We start from the raw sequence: 14,527 nt of genomic DNA, 5'->3' as shown, positions 1-14,527 counted from the left end.
GAGAGAGAGAGAGAGAGAGAGAGAGAGAGAGAGAGAGAGAGAGAGAGAGAGAGAGAGAGAGCCAGCCACATGGGCGATCAGAAGCCTCGTGTGGGATGAGCTGAGCTGGAAGAAGCCAGAAGGGAAGGAGAGCATCCCAGATGCCAAGCCAGGGTGGAGGCACTTCAATGGGGATGACTAGAGTATGAATGAGCAGCAGCAAATGCACCAGTATGGTTGGTTGGAACAAAGTGGGCACCAAGGAGACTTCTGGGCAAAAAGAGCCTGGGCAGGATCAGACCCTGGTGTGTTTTAAATGGCAGGCAGTGAGTGGACTTAATATGGGATTCCATAGGCAATAGGGAAAGGGAACAAGCCTTTTTTTTTGAAACCTTTACACTTCCGTCTTAGAATTTATACTATGTATACTATGTACTATATATACTATGTATACTATGTATACTATGTACTAAGGCAGAAGAGAGTGGTAAGGACTAGGCAATGGAGGTTAAGTGACTTGCCCAGCTAAGAAGTGTCTGAAGCCAAATTTGAAAGAATAATCATTTATTAAGTGACTACTGAATGCCAAGCAGGCACTTTACAAATATCTCATTTGCTATCTAGCTAGGGAGCCACTGGAGGTTTTTGGAAAGGGAGAAAAGCCCAGTCAGAACTGAACTTTAGGAAAATCAGTCCATCAGCTGCATAGGGGATGAATGGAGAAGGAAGAAAGGTCTCAGGTCTCATTTCTTTCATGGAAGAGGTATCTGAGCATTGTAGACAGGTAAAAGGAGAAAACAGGCCAGTGCTTTGTTCTCTCTGACTTAGAAACTTGGGGCACATGCCCTCAGCCAAGAGTCCCAGGAGTTGCTAAGCGTGACCCCTTTCGGCAGTCTTCTGTCCTTCCTGTGAGAAGTGAGGGTGCAGCACCAGCAGAGGGTCTCTCCGGGGAGTCAGGGAGAACACTCCATCGCCCCTCATCCATCCATCCATCCATCCATCCATCCTGGAGTCACCAAGAATAAAAACAGGAAAAGAGGTTCTTTATCGATGATACGGAGGACAGGCTTGGCCTTTCATCTGGGTTTCCCTCCACGTTAAGGAGGCTCCAGCTGGAGATGTCTCCCTCCAAGTCCTGCCAGATTCAAGCCCTTTGATACGTTCTCCTTTCCTCCTTCAATCAAGCCATCCCGTGGCAGCTGCCAATGGCTACCTTCCCCTCTTCCCCTCCGCCCTTCCCCCAGTTACAGAGAGGGATTCCTCCTGATTAGCTTCCCAGCTGCAGGGCTGCACAACAAGGAGCAGCCAGGCATCGCCAACATAATTACCTCCTCTCTGGGAAGCTCAGCCTCTTCCCTTCCCCACATCGTTCTTTCCATGCATGGCCTTGCCCATTGCTGGGACGGGAAGGAGATGGCGGGAGAGAGGGGGCCCACTGGAAACGTGTCCTTTGAGCCAGGATCTTTCTTTAACTTCCTTGAGCTAGCCAGTCCTGGCTCCTAATATAGGCAGCACAGTCCTCTGCAGGCTGTGCCCATTGGATGGCAAAGTCCTATGCCGCAAGTGCCAAAGGATACCAGTTTCTGCAGCCTGGTATCTCCAGCTCTCCTGCAGTGGCAGAAGTGAGCTGATGGGCATCCCAGGGCAGGAGGAAGAAGGAAGCTGATTTGTGCCTGCCCTCACTCCTCCTTATCTCCTGCTCAGACCAGTCCAGAAGTAATTAGAGTCTCTCAGGGAAGAGAGCTTTCCCCAGGAGTCCTTAGGCTCCGAGACTCCCATCAGATGGCTCCGACCTTGTTTGGAAGAAACCTTTGGACCAAATAATGACTTTGGACTCTATCAGAACTTTTCCTCTGAAGCTAGGAAGGAGGCATTCTGGAAGGATGAGTTGAATGTTGTATCTTCAACACACAAGAAATTGTTTTTCAGAGGGAAGTCAGGAAACCTGGAATAGGATTTCCAGAAAACATTGGCTCTTCAGCAAAGGGATCTATCTCTAAGGGACATCCTCGCTTTACCTGCTGGCTACATCCTGCTAGCCTGGACAGAGTTCTCCAGTTTGTCCCTGGATAGGCTTTCCAGTGGGAAGCAAAGGAAAAGGTCCACAAAGTATGAGAGCCACATCGCAGATCTGAATCTGGGGTGGGTCGGTAGAGTCTGAGGACCTTCAGCTCTCCTTGGGCTTTGCCTAGGGGTAGAAGGGTTGAGTCGGGGGGCCACGGGGTCAGAGTAGAGATGGGCCGCGGCTTTGGGGGAGGATGCCCCATCCACACCCCCTTCCCATCATTCAGGGGGCGACCTCCGGCTCCTCCCTCGGCCACATCACATCTTGGTGGACTCCACAAAGCCCCAGTCCCGATCGGGTAGGGGCTGGTGAGTGGGCGGCCCGGGGTGCTGAGAGCCAGGTCGGCCCCGGCGAAAGCTGTGGATGGACTGGCGCAGGGAGCCGAGGCGCTTCCAGAAGCGGAGCTGGGGCTCGCTGGGCGTCTCCGGGTGGTAGGGCATGCATTCGTGGGGGCCGTGGCGGGAGGGGTCCATGGCTGCCGGCTTGCAGAGGGTGACAAAGAGCAGGAAAGTGGCCAGCAGAAGGAAGATGCAGGCCAGAGCAATGATGATGGACAGAGATTGTGGTATCTCCCCCGGGGGCCAAGGGCTGGGCGAGGCAAGCTCAGCAGAGGTGGTGTTGGTGAAGAAAACCAGGCCAAGGGCTGGGGAGCTCTTGTGGTCCGGTTCCTCAGTGTTCATCTCTTCTGAAAGCCATATAGAATAAGAAGTCTTAGAAACCATTCCTCACCATCTTGTTTAAGCACTGTCTAGCTCCAATTTACAAATGAGGAAATAAGATGTCAGAGGTTACATGACTTGACAAAGGTCACACAGCTAAAAATTTTCAGAGCTGGGGTTGGACCCCGGGTTCTCCTGGCTCTGGGTGCAAGATTATCCCCTCTCCTGCCATCTTTCTCTAGGGCTCCCAGAAAGAGCTGGACATGGGATACGGAAGACACAGAGGTCCTCTGTAGAATCAGAACTTTTTCATCAGTTCTTGTGGCCTGAAAGAAAAAGTCCTAGGGGGCAGCTAGGTACCTCAGGAGAGGAAGACAGCCCTGGAGTTGGGAGAACCTGGGTTCCTGCCTGTGTGACCCTGGGCAAGTCACTTAACACCCATTGCCTCGCCTTTGCTGTTCTTCTGCCTGGGAACCAATACTTAGCATCAATTCTAAGATATAAAGTAAAGTTTAAAGAATAAGTGCTGTGATCTGTACTTATGGATGAGAAATAATGGGTGCCTCTCCGTAGTCCTTGCTCCTGGAAGGAAGCCGCTGCATCACCAAAATGAACTGATTTGGGGCTTTGGACAGTAGCCTATTTTAAGGACGACAGATTAACCTCATCCATGATATCTGGCTTGAGTAGACGTGAGGGGAGCAAACCCTCCCTAGTCCTCATTTTCACCTGCGTCTGTAGGGAACAGCCCAGGGTAGTTCCAGTCTCAGGACAGTTTGGGATTTTTAATTTACTTTTGTTTAAATGCTAGCTGAGCGACCCTGACCGGCTTGTTTGAGCTTCCCAGGGTCCTGGTAACGGCCAGAGCAGCGTGTCGTAATATCTAAAGGGGCCGCCAGCCCCCCTCGTCCTCCCTGTCCCCCTGCTGCAGCCCCCCATCCTCGGCACTCACCCGTCCCATCAGAAGCAAACTCTGGGTCCTGCTTCTCCTTTCTCAGCCCTGCCTAGAGCCTTCGCTGGCCCTCTTCCTTCTGATCATTTCCAGGCAGTGGCCCAGCTCTCCCAGCTCAAGCCCTGTGGAAATTCTGATGTCTGTCTGGCATTCGGGGGGCCTCCACCTCTCCGGCAGCAAGCCCAGAGTCCGCTCTGGTCTCACTTCAGATCCTGGCTGGCTGCTCATTGCTCGGAGGTCTGGGGGGCTCCGAAAAAGGAGGGGTTTATCTCCTATGGCGAGCTGGGGAGGAGGAAGGAGGGAAGAAGAGTCTTCCCAAGGGGAGCATCTGCCAGCTTCTCTCCTTTGGACTGACTTGGAAGGGAGCCTGTGTGACGCAGGGAGAAGCCTGAAATGTCTGAAGTCCTATCACGGTGCTCTCTTTAAGAGGGCACCTAGGGGTGCTGCCCCTCCGCCCCACCATCCCTACGATGGTGTTTCTCAATAAGATTCTTGGTGGGGGCCCCAGGCTGCTTCAGTAAATAACTCCTGATCATTTCTTCCTTTTCTTTCCTTTTTTTAAACCCTCACCTTCCACCTCAGAATCAGCTCTGAGACAGAAGAGCGGCAAAGGCTAGGCAATTGGAGTGGAGTGACTTGGCCAGAGTCACACAGCTAGGAAGTGTCTGGGGCCATTTTTGAACCCAGGACCTCCCAACTCCAGAACCGTCTCTCTATCCACTGGGCTACCCAGCTGCCCCTTCCAGTTAAATTGTTTTTAACCCTTACTTCCAGTCTCAGTTTCTGGGTCGCCATCTCTGTGCCAGCCCAGTGAGTTTGAGTCTCTCGGCTATCTTCCTTCCTTGGTCATTTTTCCAAGTGAATTTGCTGGAAATTCCCAATTCTCAGTCTCAAAGACAGAAGGGTAAGGGCTAGGCAATTGGGGTTAAGTGACTTGCCCAGGGTCATACAGCTAGGAAGTGTCTGAGGTCAGATTTGCGCCCAGAGATCTATCCGCTATACTACCTAGCTGCCCCTCCTAGTGATTTCTAATAAGTTGAGGCAGCGTACAGGAAAAAGGAAGCTGATACGTTGGGGTTTGGGTTGTGTATGAGTGTGCTCTCACACTAATATGGAAGTGGGTTTTGCATGACAATAAAAAATGAAAAAAAAAAAAAGGAAGCTTTTCAAACCCACAGGACTTGGGTTTGAATCTTTTCTCTCCTCTTTCTTGTCTGTGTGACCAGTCACTCTTCTTCAGTCACTTTGCTTATTTAACAAATGAGAGGATTAGAACAGACGACCTTTAAGGTTCCTTTCCGTTCTCTAGGATCCACTTATCTGTACTGGGTTAATTTAATGAATAAGTAAGAATTGATTTGAATTTAATTTGATTTTATTGAATTGAAATGAATATTATATTTGCAATTAATTTATAATTTACATTTGAAATTGAATTAATCTATAATTGAAATTAATTTAATTTACCAGAATTTAATGAATAAGTAAAAAGTGACTTATGAGGCAGCTAGGTAGCACAATGAGTAGAGGCCAGGCCCAGAGGCAAGAGGACCTGTGTTCAAATCTGACCTCAGATACTTCCCAGATACATGACCCTGGTCAAGCCACTTAACCCCCATTGCCTAGTCTTTAAGGCTCTTCTGCCTTAGTATCAATTCTAAGATAGCAAAATTTTTTTAATTACTTGTAATTAGTGAAATCGTTAGCATGGAAACATTTGGATAATTGTGCACATTTATATTGTTGTTTCAGTAGTATCCACTTCTCTGGGACTCCATTTGGGGTTTTCTTGGCAAAGATACTGGAGTGATTTGCCAATTCCTTCTCCAGCTCATCTGACAGATGAGGAAACTGAGGCAAACAGAGTTAAGTGACTTACCAAGGGTCACACAGCTAGTAAGTGTCTGAGGCCAAATTCGAACTCAGGAAGATGAGTCTTTCTTGACTGTGGGCCCAGTGCTATATCTACTGCACCACCTGGTTGCCTCACATTAACGTGCATGAGCTATTTTCCTCCCAACAGTCCTGTGAACTCAGGAGTATAAGAATTGTTGCCCCCATTTTACAGATAAGGGAACTAAGGTTCATCCAAGTCAGATGATGTGTTCAGCTCACACAGTCAGAGAGAGCGAGCTGGGAACTCTGATCAAGTCCAAAGCCCCATCCCCTCCACCACCCGGCCCAAGAACACAAAGCCACTTTCTCCTACAGGCTCTGGTCCAGCTCAGGCCAGGCCACCCTCTCTGTATTCCCTTCTAGTCTCCCCCTGGTGACCGGCACCGCAGATGTCCCTGGAGAGGGAATACCGGGAGAGAGGGAAGAAAGGAGGCCAGCCTCAGGGGGCAGCAGGTCTGGGGGCCAAGGAAGTCACTGGGGAGCTTTCCCATCAGAGACCAAGAACTTGACGGCCACATCCCTACACTTGCCATCTCTGTGCCAACCCCGTGGACAGTCTGAGTCTCTAGACTATCTTCCCTCCTCTGTGATTTCCCTCAAGTGAATCTGCTGGAAACCCCCAATTCTCAGGCCTTCTTTCAGAGATACTATTTAAACAAATGAAGCAAGGACCGGGAATCTGTGCTGGAAAAGGGGGCGCTTGGCTTTGGGTGCCCCAGATCTGGGGGTACACTGCTGGATCTCTGAATTTTGTAGTAAATCTCTGCCAAGGGGTGATATCCGGGCTTCCCCTCTGTCTTATTGCCTCCCCCGGCCCAAGCCAGAGAACCCAGGAATCAATCCATTCCTGTGGTTCCCCATACCTCCGGGGGCCCTTTCTAGGGTATGGAGTGGAGTCAGGGGGGTAACCGGGAACTGACCTCTTCTCTGCTCTCAGCTGAAAGACTTCCTTAGACGATGCAACCCCGTCCCAGGCACTCTAAAAGGGCAGAGGCTCCCCAGTGGTCCCTGGAGATGGATGGCCAGTCTCTCCTCTCGGTGACCTCCTCTTGGGTCTCTGGAAGAGGCCTGCTGAGTTTTAGCTGCCCCAGTCCTGCTGTTTTGAGCTTTGGGGTGCCTTTTGCCCCCCTAGTTCTGTCGATCCTGAGGAGTGGGATAAAGTGTGCCCTTCTCTCTCTCTCTCTCTCCTCTCTCTCTTTCTCTCTCTCTTTAACACTCACTCTCTCTTTCTTTTTCACTCACACACTCTCACTCTCTTTCACTCTCTCTTTCTGTCTCTCTCTGTCTCTCTGTCTCTCTCTCTCTCTCTTTCTCTCTGTCTCTCTGGCTCTCTCTCTCTCTCTCTGTCTCTCTCTTTCTCTCTGTCCCCCCCTCTCTCTTTCTGTCTCTCTCTGTCTCTGTCTCTGTCTCTCTCTGTCTGTCTCTGTCTGTCTGTCTGTCTGTCTCTCTCTTGTTTTCTCCCTCCCAATCTTGTTGCTTCTTCAGTTGGTCCTGACTCTAGAGGAAGGAAAGAAGAAGAGGGGATGGGCAATGGGGTAGGGATGGCAGCTGAGATGCGGGAAAGTTCCCCAGCCCATCCTGGGAGCTCTCAGGGCCCCCAGGCTAGGGGACTGCCATGATTCCCTCCTTCCCTTGGGGGGTGTCCGTGGCAGTGGTCGAGCTGGGTTGGGGGCAGGAATATGGAGGGGAGAAGGCCAGAGCGGAGAGAGAAGGAGTTCTTTTCTCAGCCCTTCCAGGGCTCTCACCTTCCCCTGGTGAAAGTTTGAATGGTACAGTCTGCTTCTGCCTATTCAGCGGCTGCCAGCCTCCAGGTTACAGAGGGAGCGGGCCTTGGGAACCAGGGGAGGGCGGGGGAAGGCGGGAGGGAGGGAGGAGGGAGGCTGCAAGGGGGCCCCTTTCCCCAGACACTACGGGCTGCTCCTTCGGCTTCCCAGCATCCCGGAGCTTGTCTCTGCCCTCCTTCTGCCGTCCCCCCGGCCTCCCAGCCCAAGGCGGCTGACGGGCAAAGGAGAGGATGCTGGAAGGGGATTCGAGCTGATGTCTTTCCCATTTGGGTGGCCCTTCCCTGAGACCCTCCAGGCGGCAGCCGTCCCTCCCTTCCCCCATCCCCTCCCTCGCACTCGCTGCCCCGCCACACACTCACACACACACCATCCCTGACTCTTCCTCAGCCTCCTTTCCCACAGAAGCCAGAGTGTAGCAGCTGCCCCTGGCAACAGCTGGCCGGCCCTCCGGGGAGCTGGCCGAGCTTCCTCTGAACCTCCCCAGCCAGGAGGGGAAATGAGAGCAGAAGCGAGGGCTAACCTTGCGAGGCGGCCCCTCGGTACCCCTGTTTGACAGAGGAGGAAACTGAGGCTGGGAAAGAGTCATGACCGCTGATGGGAAAGGTTTAAACTCAGATCTTCCTCATGGCGGGTCCCAGCTGCTTTTCATCGAGTCATTTCACTCAGATTCTAAATGATGTGAAGTGGGGCTCCTCGAGACTCCAGAACCTGGGAAAGGCCTGAATCTGCCCGCTGGCCTGCTTAGAGCTCTGACTGCCAGGGCTGGGCTCCCTCCACGGCCTCCTTCTCTCATCCCAGGCTCACACCAGCCACGCTTGGTGAGCCCCACTTTGCAGGAGGAGGTTCTGGGAGGTGGGGGGGCTTGCCCAGGGAGGCGCCAGCTCCTTGGGGTCTGGGCTGGGGGCAGAGCTCTGGATGGGAAGGAGAGGAGGTATCGGGGTGACTGATCCACTCCCCCTCCGTGGCTTTTGCCTCCCCTCCCAGCAGAACAGTATCTCTCACCCAGCCCATTGTTCGTGTGTCTCCCACGTCACCCCCAGCCCTTCCTGGCCTCACCCCCATCTGTGATCAGCCAGCGTGTTAGAACTGACTCGTTCACTGTCACAGGGAATGTGGAAAGATGGCAGGGAAGGAGGGAAGGGAATTGGAAACTCAAACTTGAAAAAGAAAAATGTTTAAATAAATTGTTTTTAGAGGGTAGCTGAGTGGCTCAGTGGATTGAGAGCCAGGCCTAGAGACAGGAGATCCTGGGTTTAGATATAGCCTCAGACACTTCCTAGCTGTGTGACCCTGGACAAGTCACTTAACCCCCATTGCCTAGCCGTTACCACTCTTCTGCCTTAGAAGCAATACACAGTATTGATTCTAAGATAGAAGATAAGGGTGTTTTAAATTGTTTTTATACATAATTGGGAAAATAAAATATTATTTTAAAAATAATAGTTATATTTCTATTGTAAATATAAATTATCTACTATGTTATTAATATAATTATTATTTTTAATTGATATGGAGTCAGCAGACCTGGATTTGAATCTGCCTCCGTGACTTCGGAAATTCATTAAGTGCCTATTATGTGCTAGGCCCCTGAGGCTACAAAGACCAAAATCCCGACAAATTTAAAAACTTTAAAAACAGGAACTTAAATTCCATTCAGATGGAGGGAGGCGTACAACCTATATACCCATGTGAAAATACAAGATAATCCAATGTAAGGTCAAGATGGCAGAGAAAAAAGACAGAGAGAGATAGAGAGAGACAGAGATGGGGAGAGAAAGAGAGGGAGAAGGAAGGAAAGTGGTAGACAGAGTGAGAGAGAGGGAGACAGACAGAAAAATAGACAGAGACGGGGCAGAGGGAGAGAGAGAGAGAGAGAAAAAAAAAGAAAGAGAGCGCGCACACTAATAGCAGGGAACTGGAAAAGGCCTCTTTCTTGGAGGAGGCATTTGAGCTTTAACTAAGGATTTTAAGAGGAGATTGAGGTACCTCTGTGAACCTCAGTTTCCCCATTTATAAAATGAGGTGGACTAATTCATCTCCTAAATCCCTTCAAGCTCTGAATGTATGATTCTTTGACTTGGGGTGCAGGGATTAGTGCCCCCAACTTGGATCTGTGAGGGGAGGCAGAAGGGTGAGTCAGGGTCCCAGAGGGTAGGTAGGCATCCTTAAGGAAGGGTTGTTCTTCGCTTTGCCCTGGAGGAAGTTCTAGATGGGAGATGGCAGATGCCCAGATGCTCTGGAAACCCTGACTAGTAATCACGCACTTTGGCACTTTCCTGGGACTGCATCGCCCCGGTGGTAAACAGCACTTCCATCCATTTTCAAGGTGGGAATGAGGAAAATAATGCCTGAGAGCAAAAGGGAGGTCTCTGGCCAGGGGAGCCCTGCAGTGTAGGGCAGAGGCACCAGGTGGAACCACTGGACCATATTTCTTCCCAGGGCAGGAACTGTCCCATTCCTTCTGTTGATTTCTTCAAGGTCTTTGGCTGATGGAACTTCCCACTTCCTCCTTCTCGTCCCCCAACCCTTCCTGTTGAGTATTCAAGACTTCCTGGGGAGGCTGAGAGGGGAGGGGAGGGGAAGGGAGCACAATCGGTAAGGGAGCTCTCGTAGAAGCGAGGAGGGGCCTTGGAAGGAATTGTGATCAAAGGGATGCCGTGTTCCCCTAGGTCCTCCCAGGAAAGAGCAGGGTAGACCCCAGGCCCTTCTTCCTCCATCATTCTCTCTGGGACTGGCTTATTCCCTTACTTTCCTAGCGGGGCTGCCATCTCAGACCATTAACTCTGCTGTCAGATTACTTCCAGGATGGGTGATTTCTTTCCGTGTGGGCACACTCTCAACCAGCGACTATCACTAGCCCCTTATGCCCCCTCTTGATGATTTTGTGAATTATTATGATGGAAAAAAATTCATCATTCTCCTTTTAATTCTCTTGTGATTTGGTTGAACCTCAGAATTTAGCAAGACTAGTTCTTAGACATAGACATGGTTTCCCATTAAAGACAAAGTCAGAGATGTCAAGCCTAAAGGAATCTTAGAGTCTGTTTGTTTCAAATATCCCATTGGCCAGATAAGGAAACAGAGGCTGAGACGTTAGGTGATTTGCCCAAGGCTTGGCGGATTGAGTGTAAGGCCTGGAATCAGGACCCTAGACACTTAATAGTAGTGTGACCCTGGGAAAGTCACTTCACCCTGTTTGTGTCCTCATCTATAAAATGATCTGGAATGGGAAATGGCAAACTACTCCTGTATCTTTACCAAGAACATCCCAAATGGAGTCACAAAGAGTTGGACACAACTGAAAAACAACTGAATATCAGATAAAAATAAAAACATAAAAACATAAAAAATCCATTAAAAAATAGAAACAAAGCTTGAAAGAGAGAACACTTCCTAACCACCTGGTATTTAATTTCTGTGTACTTGTTCTCTTTTTTTTTCTGTATATACTCTCCCCCTGCCACTAGAATATAAGCTCCCCGAGGGCAGGGGTTATTTCATTCTTTATATGAGTATTCCCATGTGCCAGGTCTTTGAGAAATACTTTTTTACTGCTTGATTGGTTCTAGACTTCTCTTGCCTCTGAGCTTACTGCCCATTTCTGCTTTGAGATCAAGGTTAAACATTTTGGGAGGGCAGAACTTCAAGAGAAAAAAAATCTCCCAGCAAAAGGAGACTCCGAATCATCTCCTTCCTCTGCCTTGCCTTGACTGAAATGCCCCTACCTGACCACCCCTCTCCCTGGCCAGACCATGCTAAAGTTGAGGAGGACTCCTAGTCCTAAGGAAGTGTTCCCTCTCCCTCTGGACCATCCTAGTCCCTGTGACCACCCCCACACACGTAGGCTCTAATATCCCTGAAATACTCCCCTGGGCCCTCAATAGGTGGCCCACCAACATTTTAGCTGGTCCTCATGCCCCACTCCCCAGGCCTTGGGCAAGTTCAAGAAGCAAAGGTTCTGGGGAAAAGGCAAAATCTCTCCGATGGTGGAGTTTGAGGAACAATTCCCCACTAGGAGGAATGAAAGAATGAATGGATAATCATTTATTAAGCCCTTACTATATGGAAAACATGACGCTTAGTGCTGGGGACACAAACACAAAATCAGAGATGGCCCATTCTAACGGAGGAGACCGCAGCTAGGTTTCAGCCACAAGTCAGATAGAAAGGTCCCACAGTCCTTAGAATATGGCAGCAAAGCAGATGGCAATGCAGCCCCTTTCGTGCCATTTCCACCGATAATACCGTATCCCTTTCTGATGCTGAATCATTTGGCCGTGTCAAGGATTTGGGTGATGGGAACTTTCTTCTCTGCTGAGGACACGGAGAAGCTGTTGGCAGGGTCCCATCTCCCGTCTCTAGAGGAATTGCTTCTCAGGATGACAGCTAGAGGAAACGAGCTGGAAACAAGATCAGTGGTGCAGGAGGCACTCCCTTGCGAGGGCTCATTGGTGGCTGTTGGTTAGTGGTTGGTAGTGATGGTGGCAAGGAAGGTGGGCCCTTTCTCCACAGGGATCGCTCCTCTCCATAATGACTGGGAAGGCTAAGCTAGAAGTAAGGGTGATGGTCTTGGGTCATTGTAAGTCCCAGGACCCTCAGCTTCAGAGTCCTGGGCTGTGTCCATCAGGGTCCGAGTGGAGATGGTGCCGATGGGTGGTTTGACTCCCCTGCCACACACTGCCTCCTGTGTGTTCCTCAGATTGCTTTGCAAAAGGGCATAATCTGCCTTTTCTTGCCTTAACACCCAGTCCAAAGGATTCCATTCTCTGCAGTAAGGCAACCCATGCTGTTGGCAGAGAATGGGACCAGCTCACTGAGCCAAGGAAAGAGGGACGAACCTACTGGGCCAGGAATGGGCTTCCCTTCCATCTCTGTCTAGAGCAGTGGTTCCCAAACTTTCTTGGCCTACCCTTCCCGGAGGTCTTCTGTGGAGATTAGATGATCCTTTATCAGGGATGTTGTGGAGAAAGGATTTCAATGGAGTTATTGGCTAGAGCAGTGATTCCCAAAGTGGGTGCCATCACCCCCTGGTGGGTGCTGCAGCGATCCAGGGGAGCAGTGATGGCCACAGGTGCATTTGGGGGCAGTGAATAACTGTAAGGGGGTGGTGATAGTATGTGACGGGGGCGTTAAGTAATATTTTTTTCTGGAAAGGGGGCGGGAGGCCAAAAACGTTTGGGAACCACTGGACTAGAGGATTTGCCCACTGAAGATACCTTCCAATTCTTGACTTTTCTAACACCAAGAATCATTGTATGCAATGAGGCTGCTGTGGTAACCAGGAGAGCCCTGGGAATAAGAGCAGTCTATGGGAATGCCCCCCAAATCTTCTAGATCAAGCAAAGGTAGCAATGATCTCAGGTGGGATAGTAATAGTCCTGCATTCAATAACCAGATACATTGAAGGATCTCCAAATGGATTGATGCACTTACCTAATTCCTATTATTTATTAAGACCAAGTTAACTTTTTTAAGGCTGAGTAAATTTAAGCAATTAGTATTAATATTAAGATTTGGGCATTTTTTCTTCTAAGAAAAAGAATGAATTAGTTAAAAGAACACTAGACTGGGAATCAGGAGCTCTGGATTCAAATTCTGCTTCTGACACAGTCTGTGGGCAGCTTCACTTTGCCCCTGTGAGTCTCTGATATCTCTTCCCTATATCTGTAGTACTTGCTTCACAGGGTTATTGTGAGGTTCAGATGAGAAGATATATTAAAAAACTAAATTTTAAAGCAAAAATCATTAACTTAGAGAGGAATCCATTTCGGGAAGTCCATGAACTTGGATGGGGAAAAAATTGCATCTTAATCATAACTAACCTTTGGTTTCTTTTGCAATCCTATATTTTATTTGATGCCTTTAAAGACATTATTCTGTAAGGGAATCCACAGGCTTCACCAGACTGACTGCCAAAGAGGGTCTGGACCCAAAAAGTGGTTAAGAAGCCCTGCTTTCAAGTAGCGTGTAAATGTTAATAATAATAATAATAATAATAATAATCCTAGCTGGGACGTTAGGCATCTCCCAGGGCTTCAAGTGAGAGGGATGGACTAGATGACCCCCTAAACCCTTCCAGTTCTCTTTCATATGTCACTTTGTAAGACTGATACATGACAACAGCCCTGGGAGGGAGGATCTGTTTTTCCATCTGCAGGGAGAATTCCCAATGTAGAAACTCCCTCTACCCAGCCTGCCATTGAGTAGATAAGTCCTAGGATGTTGTCTGAGGCACATAGCAGCTAAACAAATAGCACAGCGTCACACAACTAGTAAGTACCACAGAGGAGCAGCAAATCCAGCTTCTCCTGACCCCAAACCTAGCGATCTGCCCACTATGGCAAGGCTGCCACTCTGAGGTAGGTGGGCAGTTATTACACATACTCCTTTCACAGCTCAGGAAAGTGACTCAATGGTGCTATTATATGAGGGTGCTAAGAAGGATAAAGAATTTAGGGTGAGGGCTTAAAACATTTGCAGAGACTCTTACGGCTGTTTAAAGGCTTCCTTCTTTCATCATCTATTTTCTCCCACCTTGATTCTACCTGCTTCCATACACAATCCATACGCCTCACATTAGTAGTAAGGGTCAAGACCCGCCAGAGATATCCCAGAGCCCACACTGTGCATGTAGAAGTTCTGGATCCTGGTCTGTCCCCTGTGGTGGTAGGAGACAAGCTGGACACATTTATCTCTCCAAACTACCTCTCTGGTCAGGTCCTAAATAGGGGAAAGGATCAGTAGAGAGAGGCAGGGAAGAAAAGAATGCCATAAAAGTAATTTCTTCTATGATAGTCTAAATGCAAAGGATTAACATCATCTTTCCTCCTCCAGCTGATGGCCACGGATGCAGATGAGGGCGATAATGGGCGCGTGTGGTACCGAATCCTCCACGGTAAGCATTACAGACCTTGATTCCTCAAGGCTAGGGATTATCACCCCTCTGGTTTTTGACATTAGTACCCCACCCCAAAGGTCTCTGCCTTGTCCCGGCTTCCTATAACGTATAGATAACCATGAAAAGATTCATGGTGGGAAGAAAAAAGGATAAACTTTTCAGTCACATATATATGTAATTCTGTACACATGTATGTGTACACACACACACATATATATATATGGAGAGAGAGAGAGAGAGAGAGAGAGAGAAAGAGAGAGGGGGGAGAGGAGAGAGAGAGAGAGAGAGAGAGAG

At 49.3% G+C, this 14,527-nt stretch overlaps 2 protein-coding genes across 2 annotated transcripts in view; one reads left to right on the top strand and one right to left on the bottom strand.

Annotated features, from left to right (window-relative positions):
• Positions 1-14,527, top strand: part of CDH23 (cadherin related 23) — a 357,372-nt gene that overhangs the window by 202,741 nt on the left and 140,104 nt on the right. Inside the window, exon 19 of the mRNA XM_044660245.1 lies at positions 14,170-14,230. Within this exon, the coding sequence (XP_044516180.1) occupies positions 14,170-14,230 (61 nt within the window). The remainder of the gene's footprint in view (positions 1-14,169; positions 14,231-14,527) is intronic.
• Positions 2,302-2,724, bottom strand: C2H10orf105 (chromosome 2 C10orf105 homolog). Its single transcript, XM_044662824.1, has one exon. It carries the CDS (start codon positions 2,722-2,724, stop codon positions 2,302-2,304), a length of 423 nt encoding a protein of 140 aa, XP_044518759.1.

The sequence above is a fragment of the Gracilinanus agilis genome, chromosome 2 (genome assembly GCF_016433145.1).
Source record: "Gracilinanus agilis isolate LMUSP501 chromosome 2, AgileGrace, whole genome shotgun sequence".
NCBI classification, from domain to species: Eukaryota; Metazoa; Chordata; class Mammalia; order Didelphimorphia; family Didelphidae; genus Gracilinanus; species Gracilinanus agilis.
Note: the sequence above shows the minus strand (reverse complement) of the source record. Positions and strands in the feature narration are given on the sequence as shown.